The 24,382-nt window shown below is 50.8% G+C and overlaps 1 protein-coding gene across 6 annotated transcripts in view; it reads right to left on the reverse strand.

Moving 5' to 3' along the window:
* Window positions 1-3,751: 3,751 nt before the first annotated feature.
* Kif21b (kinesin family member 21B) overlaps window positions 3,752-24,382 on the reverse strand; it is a 49,458-nt gene continuing 28,827 nt past the window's right edge. The window contains exons 18-36 of one of the 6 annotated variants that reach the window (XR_003849127.1): window positions 24,025-24,257; window positions 23,702-23,849; window positions 23,311-23,505; window positions 23,115-23,216; window positions 21,923-22,088; window positions 21,667-21,718; window positions 21,440-21,497; window positions 20,224-20,429; window positions 20,068-20,145; window positions 18,137-18,250; window positions 16,166-16,204; window positions 13,998-14,134; window positions 12,935-13,115; window positions 11,256-11,420; window positions 10,848-10,965; window positions 10,032-10,202; window positions 9,375-9,574; window positions 8,154-8,316; window positions 3,752-4,213 (exon numbers count right to left, since the gene is read on the reverse strand). Coding sequence is in view for 2 of the 6 variants with exons in the window: in XM_008830277.3 (XP_008828499.1) it covers window positions 8,256-8,316; window positions 9,375-9,574; window positions 10,032-10,202; window positions 10,848-10,965; window positions 11,256-11,420; window positions 12,935-13,115; window positions 13,998-14,134; window positions 16,166-16,204; window positions 18,137-18,250; window positions 20,068-20,145; window positions 20,224-20,429; window positions 21,440-21,497; window positions 21,667-21,718; window positions 21,923-22,088; window positions 23,115-23,216; window positions 23,311-23,505; window positions 23,702-23,849; window positions 24,025-24,257 (2,424 nt within the window). In the remaining 4 variants the exon portion in view is untranslated. Of the gene's footprint in view, window positions 4,214-4,270; window positions 8,317-8,693; window positions 8,882-9,374; window positions 9,575-10,031; window positions 10,203-10,847; window positions 10,966-11,255; window positions 11,421-12,934; window positions 13,116-13,997; window positions 14,135-16,165; window positions 16,205-18,136; window positions 18,251-20,067; window positions 20,146-20,223; window positions 20,430-21,439; window positions 21,498-21,666; window positions 21,719-21,922; window positions 22,089-23,114; window positions 23,217-23,310; window positions 23,506-23,701; window positions 23,850-24,024; window positions 24,258-24,382 lie in introns of those variants that run through there. The other 5 variants (XR_003849126.1, XR_003849125.1, XM_008830277.3 and 2 more) reach the window with 5 other exon arrangements.

Genomic DNA, 24,382 nt, shown 5'->3' on the forward strand with positions numbered 1-24,382 from the left:
GCCCGTATGCTGGGGTCTCATGAAGGCCTGGCCCCAGTGTTGTGACGGTGGGCTGCCTCCTGAGTCCTGTGCTAGAAACGGTGTGTCCCTGAAGAACTTTGCTAATAAAAGGAAAAAGCATACACTTTTGTGGAGGACGATGTCAATTTGTGGCCATATACAGCCATCTGTCGTGAGCTGCGTTGTCTACAGAGAGCAATGGGTCAGGCTGGCTTCTTGGGCTCTGATGCCTTGTGTCTGTCTCCCATTTAGCCACGTGATCTTAGGCCAGAGGAAGCAGTTTTCTTCGAATCAACATGAATTACAAACTGAGTGTTAGGACACATGAGGTATCTAGAATTCATTTGTTCTAGAAAGTTTTTTGGTTTTGTTTTTTTAAAAAAACAGGGTCTTGTTGTATATCCATACTGGCCTCAAACTCCTGATTCTCCTGCCTCAACATTGTTCATGAGTCTTGGGATCACAAGTGTGTATCACCACACCCAGACTTTTTTTTTTTTGACACTATCTTGCCGTGGTTGTCCAGACTGTTTTGGAACTTGCCTTGAGGCCAGCAACAACAGAGTCCCCTCTGGCTAGTTGAAGCAGAAAAGTGATTAGAACGTTTTTTTCCATGAGCTCAAAGAGAACACACAGCCAGCAATAAGGACTGCTCTATAAAGCTGCACTGTGGCTTCCCCTTGGCATGGCCCAAACCACTGTCCAAGGGATACCAGAAGTTTGGTTACTGTTCTTCTGAAGAGCCATCAGTGTCCTCCTTCCACCATGTTAAGGTCAGTGCCTGCTCTCCTATACACCCACTGGAATCAGTCTTATCAAGAGCTGTATGAAAGTGAGTTTGTGCAGTGTCTCTGGGTCTAATCAGGGTCATCTGTTGCTGCCATAGCCCCTCTTCCTGCACCATGGTGTTTCCTAGTACCCTGATCTTCAGTCACTGGGCAAAGCTTATAGGATAACAATCCATTTTCCTAAAACAACTTCAGGTTCCTCCAATGAGCAAGCGTGCTCTGAGCTGGCTGATGCTCTGTCCACTGTGAAGCAGGGCCTGGCTTCATGGGCTCATTCCCTACAGTGCCCAGCTCTTCCCTGCACCTAGACCTTCAGAACTTGATGAGCTCCCTTCCTGCTGGTCCTGTGTATGCCAATGTCTTTCATTATCTTGGGCCCAGCAGCTCACCTGCTTGTGAACAACTCTAAAGGTGGCATTAAAAGCCTCACTGGTCTCTGCATTGGCCAAGAGGGTGTTCTCACTCATTTCCCTCCCTGTTTCTGCCTCCCCTCCCCCATCAGCTGTCACCAGCTATCCCTAGGAGCCTATGAACTGAATACTTCATATGGGAATGGAAAAATCCAAGACTCAGCAACATATGCATATCTTCTTCCTTGCCCTCAAAGGGCAAATTTGCTTTGCTGCAAGCAAAGATGAATGGTAGATCTTATATATAAACAAACAAAAACAAAACCAGAAACCTATTAACAGTCAAGGGCTTTGGGTTAAGACCTCTTGCAAGACTGAGTGCCTCCACAGGTCACTTCATTTACTTTACTCAAACTGTTGCAGTTGGTGTCAGTCTAGGAGTTATTGTTGGGTTCGTTTTTCTCAGTCAATTAAAGAATTAAAAGGCAGGAAAAATCTCAGACCAGCAGAGAGCAACAGTATTGAAAGGTAAAAAATCATATCCACGAGGATAAAGAACACATTCATACAGAAAGACGAAGCTCTCCACAAGTGGAGAGGGGACCCAAGAACCGAAATCCCTTGGTCCCCCCCCCCCCGGGAGAATATGGGTTTTAGGGATTTCGGTGGTTTCCCTTCCCCTAATTTTGGATTGGTCAACTTAAAGTGGTAGGTACTTTTGGGCTTATGGCTCCAAATGAGGTGTCCAGGTCTACATGACTCTAAGCAGATCAGTTGAGGGGGCCTTGTTGGAATTAAAAATAAGATCTTCCTGCCAGAGACCAGGAAGAAGCAGGAAGTGCACCATCTTATTACTTCTCAGTGACTCTCTCAGGGTCCCTAACAAAGCCAAGATACGGGCATAAGATAATGAACTTAGGGCCTCATCTGTCCTACTGTGATCTCAGCCAGTTCTGTTGGTCTCAATTCCCTTTGTCTATAAATTGAGAGGCTTGGAAAAAAATGCCTTTGTGATGCCACTCAGTTCCAATGATGAATGGTTTACATTGGATTCTGAGAAGGGGCCCAAGGAGACAGCTCAGTTGATGAAGTGTTTCTGCACAAGCATGATGATCATGACCCGAGTTCAATCCCCTGAACCCATGTAAAGAGAGTATGGTGGGTGTACATGTAATTCCAGTTCTGGAGAGGTAGAGACAGACAATCCCTGGGCTTACTGGCCAGTCTAATGAAATCAGCAAGCCCTGAGTTTAGGGCGATCCTTTCTCAAAAATAAGGTGGAGAGGTGTTTGAGGAAGACACTTTGACATTGATTTCTGACTTCCACATGCATGCACATACATGTGCACCTGCACACACACATTTGAGCGCACATGTACACACACACACACACACACACACGCATTCTGAGGACGGTTTCCTTGTGTGTGAGAAAGCTGACTTGCAGCTTGCATTCTCAATGGGAGTTCTCTTGATTCTTGTTTTCTAAAATTTCCAAAGTAAGATACTATTCTTATGGTCTGAGGGAAAACACCTCACAATAGAAAATTAAAGACTTCTTAACTCTAAGGTCCTCCTTTAGGGGGCTGGTGTCCTCACAGGCTGACCTGAGCTTAGAAAAACTTTTGCTACCGACTCTAGGGATGGTGGTGGTGATGGTGAGGGGAGGAGCTCATGCAAGGAGGAATCAGCTGAAGTCCCGTCTCCCTAGTCACCAAAGCCTGGCCTCTAGGTTTCATCTACACACCCAGTTGTCACTTCCTATCTTACAGTTCCCTGTGGGCTCCATTTGTCTGTCCGGTAGAATAGGATCCTATGTGAAATATGGGCCTGTGGGCAGTGAGGGTTGGGCAGGAGCCTGGCATCGGGTAGGGCTCAGTCAGCCAATCAAAACAATCAAACAGAAAGCCTCGCTGTTCCCCAAGGCAGGAGGCTCTGAGCCTGCCCAAGTGGCTTACTTAGGGCTGATCTGTCTACTCTGTCTCCCTCTGATACTTGCCTTTCTGCTTGAGGACATGAAACATCTTTCAGAATTCCTCAGAATACCCCTCCACCCTCCACACCTTGGCTGGCTGGATCTGGGTAAGAAGCAGGGACCTGGGGGAAGTCATTTGGTTTTACATTTGGGAAACAAGCAGACTCTCCTGTCTTCAGGGTTGTACAGTAATCAGAAAACAGAGCTTTCTATACATCTAGGATGTTAGTGAAGACACAACTCCATAGGAGCCTCTACCGAGGAATGGGTCAGACACACCAGAGCTGCTAGGTGACAAAACAATGTAGTTGGAGCTGGAAGGGTAGCTCAGTAATAGGCTCTGGGTTCCATCTCTGCACTTAAAAAAAGTGAGCTGGGCATGGTGGCGCACACCTTTAGTCCCAGCACTTGGGAGGTAGAGGCAGGCGGATCTCTGTGAGTTTAAGGCTAGCCTGATCTACATAGTGAGTTCCAGGCCAGCTGGCACTACAGGGAAACCCTATCTTGAATAAATAAATAAATAATAATAAATAAATAAATAAATAAATAAACAAATAGCATGAGGGATTTAGTTTTCTAAAGACTGAAAGGAAACGATATAATAATAAAAATCACTAAAACCATTGCAGAGCTGGGTTTGCATATGAGCTTTTTAATATTTTCATAATTCCGTTCGCTCTCTGTGTCAGAGGAATGAAGCATGTCCAGTATATACCACACACAGCGAGTTCCAGGCCCTAGAGAAGGCATGTACTATGTTAGTGAAAGGAAATGGGGGCTGCAGCAGGGCAGGGCTGATCAAATCCCAGTTCTGTCCTTATGAGCTGTGAGCCTGTGAGGACACGGATGAGTCACTCCTGTTCTCATTTCATAAAATGAGAACATTCCCTATCACGAGGAGTAGGGAATATCTAGTGAGAAATGCCCTGTACAGTACCAGGGGTACAGTATGTGCTCAATTAATGCTAGTGCCCCCTCTTCAGCAACTGTACCTGCCTTGGTCCCTGGAGCCGTGTGTGGGGCTGGGCGAATGTGACATCCTCCAAGGAACTCTAAACTCAGCACAGGGTCCAGTCCCAAGATCCAGTCCTATACAACAACTTCCCAGCCCCCCCAAAAGGTCAATCAGCCACAGGTCAACAGTCCTCTGGCCATACTTCAGTGGACAATGGTCATTCCAGTTTTATTTATGACAAGTCCTTAGAACACACACATCCAATTCCAGAACAGAAATATACAGCATGAAGCTTAAATAACTTTCATACACTATGTACAGTCATCAGCAGAGGTACAAAACATATATACACCTTGTGCTACCATGTTACAGAGGAGCGCATGAGCCAAATGAGACCCTGCAAGCCAGGGCAAGGGCAATGGCTAGAAAAGAGCTGGTGGGCAGGGTAGGGCACCAAGACTTCAGTGATCATCTCTGATTTTCAGCAGTATCTGCTTCCTACCTTTCTGGCAAAGCCTTCAGGACACAGGTTTGAAGGATTGAACTGAGGTGTGAGGGGGGTGGATCTGGGTGCTAGAGATGAAAGGGAGTGAACACAGGGGACAGAACAAAGATGCAAAAGGGACAGAACTTTCCCTGCAGATTCTGTTCTTATAGAAGATCTGGAAGTCAAGCAGGGGGAGCTGGACTTAGGAAGTCCTGTGGGGGCACTGGCCGCTGAGAGTGAGGGCTATGCCCATCAAAGGAAGCAACAAGCACTTTCCTGTTTGAGAGGACAAAGGGACAGATGGCACAGGTTTGGGCCACACAGTGGGAAGGAATTCACTGCTCCTGCAGGGTAGGCCCTGCCCATAAAAACATACCGGACACAGGCAGGGTATGGACAGTCAAGCGGATGTGCCTATACCCAGCCCAGCCTCAGGGGAGGCCCCCAAGAACTAGGAGAGGGCAGGACAGAGACATAAATGTCTGCTTTCACAGAGGCTGCCTATGCCACCACCACATGGGGTGGCACGAAAATGCCTCAGCAAGCCGGTATCTTCCCTATGTGGTTTTGTGCTTTTAACTGCCCTTTGCCCATGCCACACACAGCCTTGGGTGGGCAGACAATTCCAAGGCTGTAGCTGGGGCTAGGGTGGGAGGCTACTCCCAGGTCCACAGCTGTCCCTTCCCAAATAGCTGGTGGTGGCACTCTGACCACTTCAAAGACTGGGTTAGGCTAGCCTAGGCCTCCTTGCCTTCCCTCTCTCCTGGGCAGTCTTCAAAGGCTGGTTTGGGGACAGCCTTCCAGGATACTGGCTGCTGTGGTCAAATCTTTCCAATGAGAGCAAATACTGAACTAGTTAATACTGGAATGGATCCAGGCCCAGGCCTATGCAGAGAAGGCCCAAGGAATGGGGGACAGTACAGATGTTCCATCCAGATGGAAGCCAATCAGCTTTGGAAGTATTGATGTGGGGCTTAACCCAAGAGATGGGAGCCTGGGTCCAAGCCCTTTAGGCTTAGCATGGTGAGGTGCAACCTGTGTTCAGGTCTTTTTAAAAGCCTGGGATGTGGAGGTCTCAGGAGGGCCCCACAGCATACAGACATGGCCTGGGTCTCAAGTCTTAGGATGTGCACGAGAAACAACACGATGAGTCTCAGAAGTACACAGGTAAGCCAGCCCCAGACCTGCAGGCATCCCTGGTCTAACTTAGGACACGACCTATCTGGGAGGAGCCTCCTGGGCCCAGGTCTGCCTATATTGCCTGCCAAGAGCCCTGCCATTGTGCTCAAATCATAACCAGTTTGTGCTTCCAACACTTACAACACTTGTGCAATGAGTGGAGCTGGGGGGCCTGCCCCTAACTGTGTACCTTGGACTCCCCTGAAAGTGTGGGCAGGGACTCCAATGCTCCTAGAACACAGCTCAGAGTGGTTGGGGGAGGATGGGCTCAGAGCTCCAGAGTACTTCAAGTTTAGTCAATGACACTCGCCGGGACAGCAGAGCAGCCCCGCCATGAGGTAGTGACCCATCAGAAATGGCAGAAGGGGCAATGGCGGTTGAGCACCTCTCTCGGGGCTGTAAGACCACACACTTCATGCAAGAACTGGCCTTGCAGCTATACAGTACAGGTGCCCCGGGCTGGGGCAGCCCGGCCCATAGGGTCGGAATGTAAGTCTCATGTGTTTCTGTAGTTTGTAAACAGTCATGCAGACAGGTTCTGGGTTTTCTTACAGGGTCTCCATTCAGATAGAGGGGGTGGTAGAGGATAAGACATAGTCACTTCTGAGTACTAAGAAGTTTCTTTGTACTCCTGGGATGGGCAGAGGAAGGAGGATTTCTGGTCATCGAAGACAGACTGTCCAGGCTCCAGATGACCGGTTTTCCAGACGCATCATTCAACAGGCACATCAGCTTACCCAGACTTAACATCATGTCCAGCAGGGGCCACCGACAAGCAAGACAACCTTCTTAGCCCCAGCCTTGGGGTCAGCTCTGGAAGGGCTCAGAGATGGCCTGGCCTCACTAGCCTTAGCTGGGTCTGAACCTCCCATACCAGACCCACACGGACAGGTGCCAGTGGCCTTGGCCACAGACGGAGAGGAGCTGAGGGCATAGGTACCTCGGAGTTAAGGGCTCCCAGGCTGAGACCAGAAAGCACAAGAGCAGTGAAACATTGGAATACCAGTATGGACTAGCTTGAGAGTAGGGGAAGCCAGGGGTGAGAGATGGAGCTGGCCCCTCCTGAGGCCTGTTCCTATAAATTTAGAGTTGTTTCAACAGGGGGCACCAGACATGGATTCAGCCTGAAGCTCATCCCTGGAGCTGAGTCCATAGCCTCAGGGGAAGAAACAAGGAGTCAGGGCCTCCTTATAGCAATCTAGATGGGAAGGCCTTTGGCCAAGGCTGGTTTTAAGGCTTGAAAACCTATCTCCAGAACAGCTAAAGGGAAAAGCTGGGGAGACTCCTGTCCCCTTGGGGAGTGAAAACATAATTGGCTATGGGGAGGGTAGGCAGGGTGCAGGCAGTCTCATTACCCAGGCTGCTACCCAGTGAACGGTTCACCAAACTGCTTCCTATTGGACCACACAGATTCTGGGGAGCCCTGAGCTGTGAGATGGGCTCTCTGACCTTCAGGGCTATGGTCATGAGGCCCACAAATAGAAGACACATGTGGGCTGTGGGCATGGGTGGCATAAGGCTTCCCAGCATGGTGCCAGGCCCCAGGATGGAGGAAGGCACTGAGGCATCAGGCGACCTAGAGACCCGGGCTGTACTGGAAGGTATCCGGGGGTCAGAGCTTGGGCGAGGCCAGAGCTGCAAAGAGCGAAGGGGGCCTTTCCCTCCTCTGAGCAGCAGCAGAGGAGGGGACCCTGGAGTGACAGAGAGAAGGCTCCCAAAAGTAGAGGGAAAGTACACATGGGAAGAAACTTCAAGTCAGTTTCCAGGAGGCAACAGCAAAACAAAAATGAAAACCAATAAATTAAATAACTGCAGTATTCCTGACCCTCCCCAAAGAATCATCTAGTAGTTCCACTGTGGCCCCACCAGAAGGGAGCCTTAAGGAATGACTGGACCCCACTGGGATTAGATGTTGGTGGCCATAGTGTTCAGGGTCAGCTGCAAGACCCAGCTGTCTACATCTGGTTTTCCATGGTTACCTGAGAACTACCTTGTTGGGCTCAGAGGCAGTTACAGTGGCTCCAGAGGAGGGGCTGGGAGAAATGGAGGAGGCTAGCTCACTGGAGGCTTGACAGAGGAGGCTAGCTCACTGGAGGCTTGATGGAGGAGGCTAGCTCACTGGAGGCTAGATGGAGGAGGCTAGCTTACTGGAGATGGGGCTGGGACTGCTTATCCTTCATAGTTTCCGCCCTGGGCTGAGGGCCTGGAGGAAGGGCAGGGTTGGCTCAGCAGGAGACAATGTGGCCAGTGGAGAGAAGGCAGGGGACTGGGGGGTGGGGGAGGGGGATAATGCCCTTTGGCTTCACAGCTTAATTCCCTCCCAAGCCTCTCCTTTCATTAGGAGGCAGGAGAGGGACAGAGGGGACAGTATCCCATGGGAAGGCAAGGGAGAGGAAGCAGAGCAAGAGAGGGGCCATACCCTTTGTCCCCAGTGAAGCTGGCTGGTCTAGTCAGGCCAGGCCACAGCTTCCCTTCCACACTGTGTAGGCTGCTGGGTCTGAGGGTCTGGCCTCCCTCTGTCCTAACTTCGAGGGTGGGCTGGTGGTAGCCGCCGCATGCTCCAGATCTTCACCGTTAGGTCGCTGAGAAGGACAGAGTGAGGGCTGCTCAGCTCTCAACGTGGGTCCAGTTGAGTGCCCCCAAAAGTAAATGATGGGAAGATTCCTTTCCTCCCCCACATATGGATACTACTTAGGGGCAGTGGGGACTGCAGGACAGGGGTACTGGGCAGAGAGAGGCCAGGCCCATGGTCTCGAAGGCCATGCGGGACCATTCTCCTGGGTTTTCCCTTTGTCATTTTGATTTGTCCAGGCCTGAATGCCTCCCACTCTGCTCTCCGCTACCTAGGGTTCTGTCCCGCTGCTCATGCTTGCAAGAGGGGTGGGAGGGTGGGGCAGTCTGTCTGGGCCAGGCAGGACATGGAGGGAGAGTAAGAAGAAAGAGTAAAACAATCTCATACCGTGAAGAAGCAGCTCAGATCGAAGTGGGGAAAGATAGGAAAAGGCAAGAGGGGAGAATGAGAGAAGGGAGGGGCGGGCTAGCGAGGGTCAGGGCAGGGTGGTGGCGCGGCCCTTTATGGCCAGGACTCGGCGAGGAAGGCAGGGGGTGAGTCCAGGGACGTAATTCCACAGCTTTACCCGGCAGTCACTATTGGGGGAAGAGGTGGAGAGGCAGAGAGGAGAGGCAGGAGGAGGTGGGAGGGGAGAGGGAGAGAAGGAACATGGTGGGAACAAGGTGAAAAAAGAAGAACCCCGGCTGAGTAGCACCCCTGGGACTGAGGGCCTGGGTGCTGTCTGCATAGGGGACCAGAGCTACAGTGGAGGCTGAGCAGTGGCAGGGCAGTCTGTTAGCTAGCTACCCAGGCAAGGTAGAGAGCAACTGAGACTGCTGTGTGAGGGGTGGGAGGCCAAGTCCTGGCCTGGGGCCCAGTGGCTCCCTGATCCCCTGCCTGGTGCAGCACCCAGCACACCAGGCACCCAGTGCTCAAAGGTGAATGCTGGAGATAGAAAGGAGGGCGCTGTGGGATTCTATTCTGTGGGCCGGGTCTATGGAACAGCTGCATGGCCCTAAGCCAATTGCTGACCTACTCACTCTAGGGAGAGGGAGGAGAACAAAGTGGCTCTCTCTGCTCAGCACCCACCTGGAGGCTGTGAAGATATGCTTGCTGTTGGTGCAGATGGCATTGATGGGGCTGTCGTGGCCTTTGATCTCACCGATGGGTGTGAAGTTGTCCACGTTCCAGACCTTGATGACACCTGCACGGCAGGCGCTCAGCAGCATGGGCCGGCCAGGGACAAAGGCTAGGGCACACACCCAGTCCTTGTGCGCATTAGGGATTTGCTGTGGGAAGATCAGGGCTGATGAGGTACAGAGAAAGGAGAGGGTCTTTCCTGGGGCCTCAGGAATATGTACATCCTCTTGCCAGTGATTGGAGGGCTGCCACCTGGGCCCTTGCATCTGTGTCCGTCATGCGGACAGGTCCAGTTACTTCCAGAAGCCAGGCGGAGCTGCTCTGTGCCAGGAGACCCAGACTCAGAGGCCCAGATAGGTCCTTCTGCCCTGGCTCTCCCGAAAGGAGAATCAGGGCCTTCACATTCAAACCCAAGGGCTGGGAGCAAGGCTCTGCTAAGGGCAGGGTGCAGAAGGGCCACAGTGGAATCATAGAGGCTTTGGAGAGGGGAGGGTGGAAAGAGTAGGGAAGAGAGTAGACAGGAGGCAGGCTTGGGGTGGGGGGAACTCTACTCATGGTCTGCCCTAGGCCTTGTCCTAGTCCATTCGTCCCCTCCCCCTCCTGCACCTGAATGAGTTCCTGCTGTTCCAGGTCCCATTTCTTGATGCCGTTGTCCCGGGAACCACTAAACAGTATGTCACCCTGAATAGCCAGGCATTCGATACCATCATAGTGTGGGGGTTCAAAGTTGTGGGTGGGGCCAATGGTGCCTGTCACACAGTCACCCAGCTGGAACATCTGCAGGAGGAAGGGCAGACAGGGAGAGCCCAGAGAGGGGCAGGGTTGGGGGCAGGCCTTGTATCATTGTAGTCCCACCACCTCCGTCTCCCTTTTATATGCTTCCTTCCGGTTTCTGGCCATACATAGTTTCCAACTGTATCTGCATAGAGCAAGCCAAAGTAGTGGGGCTTGTATACTTTATAGTTTTTATTTTCGCCCCCTCAGTCCTCAGACATTTAGGTTGTTGACTTTTCACCATTTACAAAATAATTCTATACCCTATCTGCACATACCTTCCTGCCCTCTTTGCAATGCCCTCTACAGCACCAATCCCCATAAATATCATTGGTTTTTTTTTTGTGTGTGTGTGTGCGTGTGTGTGTTTTACTGATCGTCTAATGCAGGGCTTATGCATACTAGGTTAAGTGCTGTCCCACTGAGCTATCCTCTAGCCCCAAACCAGGTTTTGTGTGTGTGTGTGTGTGTGTGTGTGTGTGTGTGTGTGTGTTCGAGTGTGTGTGTGTGTGTGTGTGTATGTTCCTAAGGTAACAGAGGACACAGGCAGAAAAGAGTGGAAGAAACAGTGAGAACACCACCAGCTAGGCCTTGGAGCAGAGGCGGCCCTGGCCAGATCACAGCCAGAGTGTAGGCAGCTTCAGGTACCTTCACATAGTGGTCTTTGGAGCCAGTCACTACAAGATCATGTTGGTTGGTGGTCTGGGTGACTGTCAGGCACATGACTGGGCCAATGTGGCCGGTTAGCTTGCCGATGGGCTGGAATCTGCAGTGGAAAAGCCCAACCAGGGACAGTGGGTTGGAGGGGCACCTAGTTGGGAAAAGCCCAACCAGGGATAGTGGGGTTGGTGGGGTACCCAGTTGGGACCTAACAGACAGGCCTGGCCAGGCTGCTCTTCTTCCCCTTCAAGTGTGATCAAGGACCACGGTTTTCAGAGGAGGGGTACAAGTTCACAGCTTGGGGAACTGGGGGCACTGCCCACCATGGGGTGGGTCATCCCATGCATGTTGAAACTTCAGGCCTCCTTAGGCCTCTTCCCTAGACATCTCACTGACCTGCTGAGCTCCCAGATGCGAACAGCATTGCCAGAGGCGACATACAACATGGTGCCTGAGGGACTGAGGGCCATCTGGTTAATCTGATGCTCCCCCTGGGCACTGGTGATGGCACGTGTAGATGTGGCTGCACAAGCATCTCCTGAGATCACCTGGCCTGAGGACCTACCCAGAGAAGCAAAGCCAGAAATCAAAAGAGTCTATCCATGAAGATCAAGAAACTAATAAAACCCCACTCAGACTGGCTCCAGTAAGCCACTTCTAGGTTGCCTTCCCTATCAGAACAGAACACCTTCCCCTAGAAGCAGGACCAAGGGACAGTTTCACTCTGCCCACAGCAAGACTAGTCTCTGCATAGTCACTGGTGTACCTGGGCAGGCTGGAGTACACTGTCAGATGGAGTCATGGCTGGGGAACTGGTTCATCAGTTAGAGCATGTACTGGTCGTGCAGAGAACCTGAGTTCAGTTCCCAGCACCCATGTCAGGAAGCTCATAACCACCTGTAACTCCAGTGCCAGGAGATCTGACACCTCTGGCCTTTGTAGACATTTGTGTATATACAGACACAGACACAGATACAGACACACAGACACACACACACACACACACACACACACACAAAACTTTAAACAATAAAATAAATTTTTAGAGATAGGTTTTGAACCTGGCTCATGTAGAAATCATTAACTTCTCTGAGCCCCAGTTTCCTTATCTGTTCAGAGAAGTGAAAAATCTCCATTTTGTGTATTTTTATCACACTACTATCACCACCACCACCACTACTAAATCTTCTTCCCCTTTCTACTCTCTTCCTCCTCCACTTCATCCTCTTCCCCCTCCTCTTCTTCCTCATTCCCTTCTTCCTCTTCCTCCTCCTCCTCCTCCTCCTCCTCCTCCTCCTCCCTTTTCCTCTTCCTTCTCCACCTCTTCCTCCCCCTCTTCTTCCAGAGAAGTTTAAGGCTTACAGCAAAACTGAGCAGAAGGCAGTTTCCCTATATCCATCTTTCCCCAGTACATGCACAGCCTCCCCCATTACCAATACCCCACACCATAGTGAAGCCTTTGTTACAGCTGATGAACCTATACATCATTGCCCAAGCTCATCATTTCTACTGGGGCTCCTCATTTGGGGTGTTCTTCATTCTGCCAATTCAACCAAATATATGATATAATCTGTGATTACACTATCATGCATAGTAAGTTAACTGCCTTAAAAATTCTCTGTGTTTGCTTTTTAAGGAACAAACTAAACAACTTATAGCTTATAATACACACATGTACAAAACATGACTTTTGGAATGTTGGTTCTGTGCTCCCCCAACCCCCGCCCCAGTTCAGTACCCTGTGCTAGGTGGCTTATTGTGAGGCAGATGGCTGGCCTGGCTTGGAGGCTGCTGCCACCTGCTGGTCTCAGCTTGTTTTTTATTTCTTGGGTCATATGTAGCCCATCTCAAATGATAGGGCTTGAGGTATTCAGACAAAAGGGGGCCAGGCAAGCCAAAGGCTCACCAATCTGCTACCCCAGAAACTGCTCCCCATAAACCAAAGGATCTCACTTTGTACCCCAAGAGTCAAGTCAAGTCTATGGGACACGAAGGGCCTTTGTGCCCATGTAACTGGGCTAAGAAGCAGTTTTCTCTAGTCAAGCCTGGTGAGGCAGATGTGGGGGGGCACTTACGTGAGGGTCCTAATGCACTTGGCTGAGTCCCGGATGTCCCACACCTTGATATAGGAGCTGGACACAGAGAACACCAGCCCTGAGTGGCTACAGTACTTGATGGAGACCACGTTGTTGGGGTGGCCCTTGAGAGCTGCAATCTCCTGCCCTGTTACCAGGTTCCACATTTTGCAGCTACGGTCTGTCAGAGACAGGGAAAGGACCATGAGGAAGGGGTGATATTATTCAGGGGCCTGGAAGCTCCCTTAAATGAGAGGGTGAGGTCAAAATTAGGAGGGAGAGATGGAGAGGCACCTCAGAACTCTGTCTGAGGGAGAATCATGCACATGTGTACAATGCTCATAAAAAACTCAGGAGACACAGAAGTTGCTAAGAACCTTAGATCAGGGTGAGTTCTGTGTCCTGGGCTACAAGAAAGTCCCCATAAAATACTAAGACTAATTAAATGACTAAGTGGCAAGCAAATACGGGAAAACTTAGAGCCAATCAATCAATCACACCTTGATTGACGGCTATCCCCTCTTCTTGTGTGTGTGTGTGTGTGTGTGCATGCATATAGGTATACACATATATGTATATGCATATATACACATACATATATCCCCCCATATATGTTTATATTCCTATTATGTGTGTCTGCTATAGACTTGTGCTTTCTGTTGGTCAAATCTTTAACTGTGCTACAGTGACTAGCAGGACTGTAGACTCCTGCTGCTGAGACCACAAGAATGGCACAGCTATGGCTCCTGAGATGATGTTGGGGGAGTGGTGGTACTGGAGGACTGAGATGTTGAACATCTGAGAAGCTTCCTGAAGTTTCTAAGGGAGGTGGAGGGTGTTGCTGGTAGAACCAGAAGGATCAGGTAGGAGTGAAGACTTGGCTGGGGGTGTATGGGAGTCTTGAGCCAAGGTAAGACATAAAGAGTGATGAGTAAGCTGTCTCTCATAGCCTCAACTCGGGGTGGGGGGCTCTGTGTTTTGTTGCCTTCACAGCTCACTCTGGAAAAGGAATTTGGAGTGGGTAGGAGGCCACATTCCATTGGCCTCTCAAGTCACCACTCACCTTTGGACCCTGTGAAAAGCAACTCATCGGTGGCATCCAGGCAGAGGATGGGTTTGGTGTGGCCCTCAGCCATGGAGATGCACTGCAGTGGGGCTGTCCGGGCACCCTTAGCTCCTCCAATGGGGGTGATGATGCCCCTTCCCAGGAGAGAGGGAGAGAATATGTGCCGGTCAGCCAAGGAGGCTGTGGTCAGGCTGACTGAGGCACACGTGAGAAAGGGGTCTGGGTAGAGAGGAGACAAGGGGTGATGACAGAAACTCCAGGGCCTCTAGCAAATTCCACCAAAGGTCTGAGAGTTGGGAAGTGCTAAAGTTGCCATCCTCAACACTTTGAAGGAGGAAGCCCCATGCTAGGCACGCTGGAAGGAGCAGGATGGGAAGCTGCCTAACCCAGAGCCAGAGCCAGGCATGCGGTCATCCTGGGTGGGACAGGGCAGAAGCCCAAGTACTGGAATTAGCCCCTGAAGTTCCCACCAGTCTATAGGCTGCTTTGGCTACCAAGAGTAAAGGGAAGGCAGCAGAGAGGGAAGGATGTCCTGGCTATCACCCTCCCAGTACTTCATCTGTAGTCACTGCTCTGTGGCTGGTACCTCTCAGCAGTGAGACTGACGTACACCTACCCACAGGACCCTGTTGGTTCAGCATGGTCAGGTCTGTACCTGTCATTTACAAAGGGGTAAATCAAGGCTGGGTGTGGTGGCACACACTTGTAATCCCAGGCAGGAGGATTGCTGTGCATTTGAGGCAGACCTGGTCTATATAAGGAGTTCAAGGCCAGCCTAATATATATAGGAAAACCTTGTCAAAAACAACACCATCACTACAACTCCCTGCCCAAACCCCAAAGGGATATATTGCCTTGGGGGACTATAGCTCAGCTGAGGGCTGGGATGCTTGGGCCTCTCTGGAATGAGGCAATCGGGACATGGAATAACACCTGCTTGCTCTGCAAGGCACTCTGGGAGCAGGAATGAAGTTGAACCAAGTAAGCGCGAGGGTTTTGCTACACCTGCCTCCTGGAGTTTTGAGGATGATTTTGTTTTTCTCATGGAAGGTCTTTTGGGATGAGATCCCCAACTAATTTATTTCTGAAACCACATTCCAGTTCCTTTTAAAAGAGAATGCTGTTCCTGACAGTGATGCTACAGCTGAGGGTTTACTGAAATGACCAATGTCCCACTTGCAGTACTCTGATACAGCCCTGGTAGACTTGGCCAAGCGCAACACCAAGACAGCAGTTAGAAATGCCCAATTGCCAGATAAGCACATGCACAAATAGTTCTCCAAGCTGCTCTTTTTCCCCATCTGCGATGCTGTTTGGGCTGAGTTAGCCCAAGCCAGCTGTGGAAATGTGTTGAAAGGAGAGCCTGCCCTCTGAAGAGGTCTCCCATTGGCAAGACCTCACTCCACAGGAGGATAGTGAGTGGTGCCAACCCTAGCTCAGAATGTGGTGAGTAGAGATCAAGCCTGGAGAGTTAGAGGGAGCTCTTGCCCTTTGATGAGAGCCTTCTGGTATGGTCCTAAGTCTTGTTCCTACTGTGGGGTGCTATGCTGGGTAGGCTTGGGAGACCAGCTTCTTGTTGTCCCATGGGCCGAAGAAGAGGAGAACCCACAATCTGCATACCAGGAGATGTATGCAGTAGTGCTGCCTCCCTGGTACTCTCTCAGAGCCAAAGTCTGCAGGGCTCACTCACTGGCACAAGCTAAGTCACAAGGACCCCACACATAGCCACCACTGCCAATAACACCTGATAAAGAACCAGCGACCTGACAGGTACTCATGGTACCCCCGCCTTTCCCTTGCCAGCAGAGCTCTGCTCCAACTCCAGCCTACCCCAAGGCTTTCATGTCCCACCCCTTCCCACCCCTACCTTGCCCAAGGCACGAGGGAGAACAGGGCTGGCCACAAGCAACTGCACCTCCTCTCCAAGACTTTAGCTCCAGCCAGGCCTGGAACAGTCTGGGGCCAAGGGGCCACCATGAGAGGAAGGAACCATGGGGCAAGAAGAGGTGTCAGGAGGGACACGGAATGTGGAGGCAGGGGCTGGGAGAGGAGGGGCTGCATGCTGAGGACAGGTGTACAGGCAGGAGGGGCTGGTGTAGCAAGAGGCAAAGAGAAAAAGAAGAGAGCGCGAGTGGGGATCAAAATGAGAGACATTCTGTGTATACCTCAGGACCTCCGACAAAGAGGAGTCGCTGTCATCAGACCTGGGGAGGGCAGAAAATTAGCTGGATTAGGGGGGAGAGGAAAACACACATAGGAATGGCAGAGACGGCGGCAGCAGCAGTGGCAGCGGCAGCACAGGGAGGTCAGAGGGTCAGAGGGTGGCTGTTATCTTCAGGGCAGGCAGAAAGAGGCAGGAGGAGGAGGAGGCTCAAGGAGAGCAGGAGAGGGGAGATTGGGGACAGACTAGCCTGGGAGCTGGGAGAATCCCCCAGCAGTGGCCACTAGAGGGTCTCTCAGCTAGCAGGGTGGGGGTAAGGAGAGGGCCACAGGAGGTATGGGAGGCCAGCCCATACTTGGGTAGATGGTTCCAGGGCTCGTTGCTAGTTCCAAGCTCTCTGGCTGGCCCACTGCACAAACTGGAGGCAGATATCTTACCCCAGCAAGGCCAGAAGAAGCCCTAGTTGCTCTTACCCCTTCTTGAGACCATGTCTAGAAGCTAGTTTTGTCTTCCATGTGGGTCCCAACTAGATAGGACCAAAGCCTGTAGACCAGGCTAGGATGGGTGGAACCTTATCCCAATTCTTAAAAAAAAAAAAGGGGGTGTGTGTAAGTTTAAGTCCAAGAGGATATGGTGACACATGCCTATAATCCCAGCACTCTTGAAGCTAAGGCAGAAAGATCAAGAGTTCAAGATTAGTCTGGGTGCATGGCAAGACCCTGTTTTTTCTTTCTTTCTTTCTTTCTTTTTTCTTTTTGGTCTTTTTGAGACAGGGTCTCCCTGTAGACCCAGCTGGCCTGGAACTCACAGAGATCCACCTGCCTCTGCCTACCAAGTGCTGGGGCTAAAGGTGTGTGCCACCATACCTGGCAAGACCCTGTTTTCTTTAAAAAAAAATGTGACCAGTCAGGTCAATTACAATGGCATATGGGAAGGGCATACCCTGATGAAGGAGGGCCAGGCTTGCCCACAGCTCTTCCAGTAAGAGCTGAGTTGAGGTATGCTTAGGGAAGAATGGTATCCAGGGTGTTGGGCTGATGGGTTTGCCCTTGCCACTCACGGTCAGCATCTATGGAGCAGCATTTTGAGCCTGGAAGGGGCATCTCTGTGAGGGGATGGGCAGAACACATATCAAAGGTACAAAGGACAGCAGTATAACCTAGGGTCCCCTGAAGGTCACAGCACCATTGCCTCTTATGGCGGGGAAGTTTTTAGGGAGCCAAGAGAGGAGCTTTTCAGGAGATTGCAGAACTGAAGAAGGCCACAGTGGGCCCAGCAGCTTGCGGGGCACAAAGAGAAACTCAAGAGGATGAAGTATTCCCCCAGGGACAGACTAGTGGGAGTTAGCAGCCCCGGGCCATGGACAACTTTCTAGACAAAAACCCTTGAGTCCTTCTTTGGATTACATTCTTCTTAAGCAAACCAAGGAAAACTGACAATCATTGGGCTGACTGGCAGTGCTTGTGGAATCATGCGTGTGAGAGCAGATTGCAAAGCAAGGTGAGCACCTTGTGAACGCAGGGCTGGATGTGAACAGAAATGACCCCATAGCCATTACAGCAGCTGGTGAGTACAGATGGAGCTGAGCCTGCCACATGAAGGAGACCCAGAGGCCTCTGTCTGCTGGGCAGTGCACAAGGACCACAGGACTCTATGTAAAGCACTTGCAATCAGGTAGGCTAATGGCTGAAGATGAAGGGCTTCAGAGAAAGCAGGACAGTTGAAGCAGATGAAAGGGGCATTTCTGGTATGCCTGTCCCACATGACCACCACTCCTGACTGTCCTGCCACAGTGCAGTAGGTCCCAGCATGCTTGGGGGAAGGGGACACCCATGGTCAGTACAAAAAGGATAAGTATATCAGGTCTTCATGGCTCAGAGGGGCTGGAACAGTTAACCCGTGCCCAATGAGGCCCAGAAACAAGCTCCCCACGAGCCTCAGTGCCCTCCCTGGCTTTCCTCAGCCTTGTTCTTACTTGTCCAGTGCTGACCCCTGGCTCTGGTTGCTGGTGAGACGAGAGAAGACATTGCGGTCATTGCGGGGCCGAGTGGGAGGAGATGATGGAGGTGTGAATCCCATGTCTGTAGATCTGGTGAATGGGGACAGACAGCAGCTTGAGTGACCACATCCCTGCCCACAAGTGTACCTGGGACTGGGCTTCAACCTTTTGTCCCCATCACAAGGCCCTCAGGAGAGGGCCCATTGTGTGGTGACATCAGAGCTCCTTCCCAGTCAAGTTCCCAGATGGTATTCTTCAAATCCCATCCTCATGCTGTGTGTGGGGATTCATGCGCTTCCTGAAATCCATTTGTAATCCCACAATCAATCTCCTGGTGCTTATCTGTACCATTTTCAGACTTACACAGAGCAATGAAGATTTTGAGTAACTCAAATGTGTTTCTAGCCAAGGCTGTTTCCACTCTGATCCTGGAAACAAGTGTCTTGTTGATACTCTAGTTAGTGCTTATTTGTTCATTATTGCAGTTTGTGTTTTTTTAAGGACAATTTTGAATTTTTGTTTTGATATTGATCTCATTATGTAGCCTTGACTGGCCTAGAACTATGTAGACCAGGATGGCCTTGAATTTGTAGTGACCCTCCTGCCTCTGCTTCCTGGGTGCTAGGATTACAAGTATGGGCTACCATGACCAACTATATGGTGATTTTGATTTGTGAAATGGCCCCTAAGCATAGCACAGAAGTGCTGTCTGGTATTGCTAAGTATCAGAAAGCTTGAGTGAGGCTTATGGAGAAAATCTGTGATTTAGATGAGCTTCATTCCAGCATGAGTTATAGTGCTGTGGTTGTGAGCCCAGTGCTGTCCATGATATCCATTAGCTAAGGTGTCTTTAAATAGAGACCCACATAGAACAAGGTAATGTGCTGATTGGCCATTGAAATTATGATCAGAAGCTCACAGGAACATAATCCTACATCTCCCAAGGAGCAATAACTCCATTTTCACTGATCCAGTGTTCACAGCAACTTCGAGGAACATAACTGTGAACCATGAAAACTGATGGTACCTCCAAGGAAGACCCTATGACCCTGCTCAGTCCTCTTTTTGGAAAGCTGTCATTACATTCAGCTTAAACCTCCCCTACTTTGGAGTGTCATCATGAGTTTGGTGTAAGTCCTCAGACTGCAACTTAAATTGTTCTGAGTTCACAGATGAAATGACAGTCCATTAGGCTTCAAGAACACATATGTCCCTCCAACTCCTCTCCACCAAGGCCACTTTATAAGCACTGCTCAAGGCATCTGCAGAGGCTTCAGAGAGGAGGGAAGACTGGGGCATAGCCTCTTCCTGCCTCCCACCCAGGTAGAGTGCAATTGGTCATACCGAGCCCTGCTGATTCACTATGTAGCTGTGGAACCTGTAGAAGGCCACCAAACCTCTGAAGATTTAGGTCTATGACCCCAGGACCACAAAAGGTCATCTGAGATGAGCAGAAACTCTTCAGGGCTGGGCCCACGTGTGCCTGACTAACTGGAAACCTTTCCGCTGTTCTGCATGGACTTCTTTGGAATTCAACGCTCCTTTCATATGAGAAAAACTTAAAAAGGGTGGAAACTCCCAAGGACTCAAGGCCATAAAAAGGGGCTGAACTACATTAGGTCAATGATCAGCTGAAGCTACTGTGGAGCCATCTTAGGTTGACTGCACACTGGAGTTTTTTAGCCCATGGCTTGACAACCTAGTTCCAGGTATCTTTTGGAGATGGCATTTCCTGATCCCATACCTCATAGGGTAGGGAAGGTTCATGGAAAAACTGAATAACTGAGGTCAGCTGGGCCGGATTAGCAAGGGTATGATGATCTACAGAGCAGAACCTCATAGCCATTCATGCACCTAAGGCCTAGACTGGCAGTGACTCTGGAGCAGATTCTATAACATGCTCTCACCTGATGGGCTGACCTCGGTCATATGACTTCCTTCGGGTCAGAGGTGATGTGTCTGTGCCTCCTCGAGACTGCCGGGGGCTGGAACAGAAGGGTCCAGTGAAGCCAAGACCTAATTTTCTGCCCACCTTGACCCATGTTCCTGGATCCCCTCCTTACAAAGTGCTGCCCCGAGTGGGCAGGCTGACAGTGCGTGAAACTTTGTCCCTGTAGTAGGGGTCCCGGATAGAGAAGCCCACTCCATCTTCTTTGATCTCAACAAGGGAGGCCAGGGACTTGGTAATGTTCTTGGTGGAGCTGTCCAGTGGGGGTCCCAGGCACTCAGCAGACACAGCCTTCATTTGGGCAGACAGCTTGGGTTCACCCTAGGAAAGGAAGAATGGACTGATTTTCCCAACTGAATGGCCTATAAAAGAGAGGCTAGAACTGGACCTGATGGCTCAGACCTGCAATACCAGCTACATGAGACTGAGGCTGAGGATCACATGTTCAAGGCTGCCTGGGCAACTTAGTAGGACTCTTATCTCAAACTTAAAAAATAAAAATAAAAAGAGCTGCAGATATAGCTCAGTGGCAAGGTACTGCATAGTATATGCAAGGTCCTGGGATCAATCTCCAGGAATGAAAAATAAAACACAAAAACAGGTGGGAGGTAAGTCCTAGGAGGGAAATGGTGCTGCCTGGTCTGAGGGAGAGTTGCTGATTGGAAGGACCCGAGCAGGCATCACACAGAGATGTCACCTGAGCTCCACAGCTAAACTCTTTAGCCTTCTGGAGAATCCAGAGCAACTAAGACTGTTTTCCTGTCCTTAGCTGGACTATGCAAACCACAGAGTGTCTTGACTGCTAATCAGCTCACCTCAGAACTATACATAACGCATTGCTCCAAGTCTGCAGTTTAATAAATCTTGAGTGTCAGTTCAGTCTAATCATTAATCCTTTGCTGTTTAGAAAATTTTGACTATTGACTCTCATGGTGCTGAGCAAGTATCTGCAGGAAAAGTAACTAGATACCTACAGTTAGGCTTTGACTCAGAGCCAGAGCAGTCTCAGGTGCAGAAGGAGGCATTTTGTAAAGAAGAGTCTATGGATATAGTGATGTCACCAGGTAGTAACCAGCAGTAGCTCTAGTTATTTCTCCCACCTACCCATCTTGAAAAGAATGGGATGCCTGGCCTACCTAGCTAGTTCCAGGCTAGCCAGGGCTACAAAGCTGTTGCTATAACAAGTTACACATCTGGGTACCCCAAATTCTAGGTAAGATCCTTTTTGTCTGAGGATAAAACTGAATTGGGGCTGAGGATAGAGGCAGAACCCAGAGGCTGTGGGAGAGTGTCCCAAATGCACCTATAGCTTTTCTTCTGGCAATGCTTACCTTGAACTTGAAGTCATCATGGCTGGTAGAGCCTTTCATAGTGAATGACTGGGAAAAGCTGAGGAAGAAGAAAGGAAGTTCAGGATCCTGATAGCCTACACTGTATCTCTAGGACTTAGAACTAAGGTCCCCAAAGAGTCTGCAAATCCAGGCTCAGTCCTGGACCTTATGGCAACCCCTCTTCCAGTCTCAGGTTGCAACCTCTGACTCCCAGCTTGGAAACTTACCTCCCCTCAGAGAACTCTGAGACCTCTTCATCTGTGCTTGCATAACCATTCTCTGGGGGAGGAGGGAGAAAAGGAAAGAAGGAGAGTTGAGAGGCTCATTAGAGTGTGGAGAAAGGGGCACAGCTTCCCTCCTGCATCTCTGCACTGGGTTCAGACCAAGGCTTCTGAGGAAATTCTGAGGAAGCAAAGGTGTCTGGGGATTGGTCATAGCAGGCAGCTTGGGGAGCTGGAAGGCCTTCCCCACACCCATGCATACCCTGCTGCACATTGTAGATGAGGGCCTGAAGCTCTGGGTGTGCCTCAGCTTTTTCTCGCAAAGCGTCCAGGAGCAGGTGGTTCTGGGAAGAGCCTGTCATGTCTGTCTGCCTCAGGCGTCCCTCTAGCAACCGGATCTGGGCTTCCTTCTGTGCCACTTGCAGCCCCTGAGGACAAGGAGCAAGGCCTGGGGTTACCCTTCCTGGCCTGGGGGTGATGTTGCAGCCTCCTAGGTAACCACACACACTAGAGGAGGTTACTTTAGCATATACCCTTATGGGCTAACCTATGTCATCTCCACCCCCCATATTCATATGCAAAAGTCCCAAACCCTATTACATCAGAATATGACTATACTTGGAGGCAGGGCCTTTAAAGTGGGAGACAGGGCAATATGAGGTCATATGGGTGAGCCCTAATACAGTGTGGCTAGTATCCTTATAATAGGTCAGGATAGGCCATACAGAGGAAAGACTGTGTAAAGACACAATGGCTGTGGAGAGAGGCTTCAGAAAAACCACGTTGCCTACACCTTGATCTTGGACTTAGTAAATCCCTGCTGCACCAGCCTCTCAGTCTGTGGCACTTTGTCATGGCAGCCCTAGCACACTAGGATAGTCCCTTAAGACATAAAGCAGCACTGAGGAGTCACCGGGGACCTGGTGAGGAGTCAGGCAGGGTGGCTTCCCAACCTCTTTCTAGTTAACCATGTACATTCCAGGTGGTGTCTGTCCCCAAGACTCAGGCCCCAGGGCAGGAGGATTCCCTGGCCAGTGATCAAGAACAGGAGCCCAAGAAATGCTGAAGGGTTCCTGATGTTCTAGTGGGCAGTGGGTGAAATGCAATCGTTCTGTCTCTTGCTCCTCAATTCTCAATGTACAAACATTTCTCTCTGTACCTCAAACAGACCCAAGTCCAGTCCTGCTGTGGATGGGCCTGGGCCACGTCACCTTTAATAGAAGCCATGCAATGTGCCAAGCCCCTTAAATGCATCATCTCTTCGAAGCCATATGATTGACTACAAGCTCAGTACCGTCCTCACCCTAGTTTTACAGCCAAAGAATCTGAGGCTTGGAGGTCCAGCAACTTGTCCCAGCCTGTCAATGACGCAGGCAGAGAGGAGCCAGCCCTGTGGGCTTCACCACCAGGGTATGTGATGGCAGGGCCCTGTGCCAGAGGCACTGCCAGCTCACCTTGTCAATGGATGCCTTGAGGAAGTTGTCCAGCAGGAGGCGGGCTTCAGCCAGGGAACAGGAACTGATGACCACTGAAGTGTCTGTTGAATCCAGCTCCTCCTGGGACCAAGAAGCAGAAACCCTGTCACACAGAGCTACCCAAGCTCACTCATCACTCTCATCCCCACCCAGCCAGGCTGGGTCCTGTAGGCACCTTGGTTTCTTCCAGCTGCATGATAGTGGCTTGGCAGTCAGTGATGCTGTCGTTGATGTAGTCAATGTTGGCTGCCAGTACCTCAATCTCCTCAGCCAGCTCCTGCAACCCCTTCTCCTCCTCAGGACTTTCAGTCTGCAGCCGCTCCCTCTTCCTCCGCAGTGCCTCTTGCAGGAGGAATAGCTCCTCCCTTTTCTGGGGGATGGTGATGGAGAGGGCACCTCAGTGGGCAGCCAAGTCCTGCCCACAGTTCCCACCCCAACCCACCCACCTGCCTGGGGTCTTCTAGAGATGTGAGCAGGCATGAGGAGCAAAGGGAAAGGTGTGAGGAGCCAGAAAAGTGGGAGGGTGACAAGATAGCGTGGGAGAAAGATGGGGAAGTAAGCCCCACCTTGATGAGGCGCTCCATGTCGGCCTCCAGGTTGACAATGGTCATCCTCTGCATGACAATGTCGATGATCCTCCTCTCCAGGGACTGCCATTTGAGTCTTGCAGCCTTACTGAAACTCTGGCTGGCCCCCTTCTTCTGGAACTTCTTCCTGGGAGGCCAAGGCAAAGGAGAGTGGGCAAAGGAGAGTGGGCTGACTGTTCTTAACCTCTGCAGCTCCCACATAGACCTGGCCCCAAAGTACTTTCTGGATCTTCACTTCCCCTCACCCTGGTCCTGTGTTCTGCTTTCTGCCCATAGGACATGGCACTGCCCATCCACCTCACCTGGCGGGACGGGTGCCATTGACAGTTGCTGCAGGGTGGTCCCCTAGGAAATGGTTGATCTTGCGGTTCCACTGGCGCACGATGCTGGAGACAGAGCGGGCTCCTGATTCAGCCTCAGATGAAGTCGTGCTAGCAGATACTTCAGCCCCAGAATCCAAATTGGGTGGCTTCAATCCTACACGCCCTGCTACCCGATCAGACATGGGTTTTGCCAGGCGCCTCAGTGCAGAAACCTGGGGGAAGGGGAAACGAGAAGAGGGGAACAGTGAGCAAGGTAGCCTGGAGTTGTGCAAGAGGTGCCCAGCTTGAGGTATTGGAGTTGGAAAACAGGCAACCCTGTGCAGGCCTGTGCTTGTGG

Source organism: Nannospalax galili, unplaced genomic scaffold, assembly GCF_000622305.1.
Source record: "Nannospalax galili isolate Female #2095 unplaced genomic scaffold, S.galili_v1.0 scaffold113, whole genome shotgun sequence".
NCBI classification, from domain to species: Eukaryota; Metazoa; Chordata; class Mammalia; order Rodentia; family Spalacidae; genus Nannospalax; species Nannospalax galili.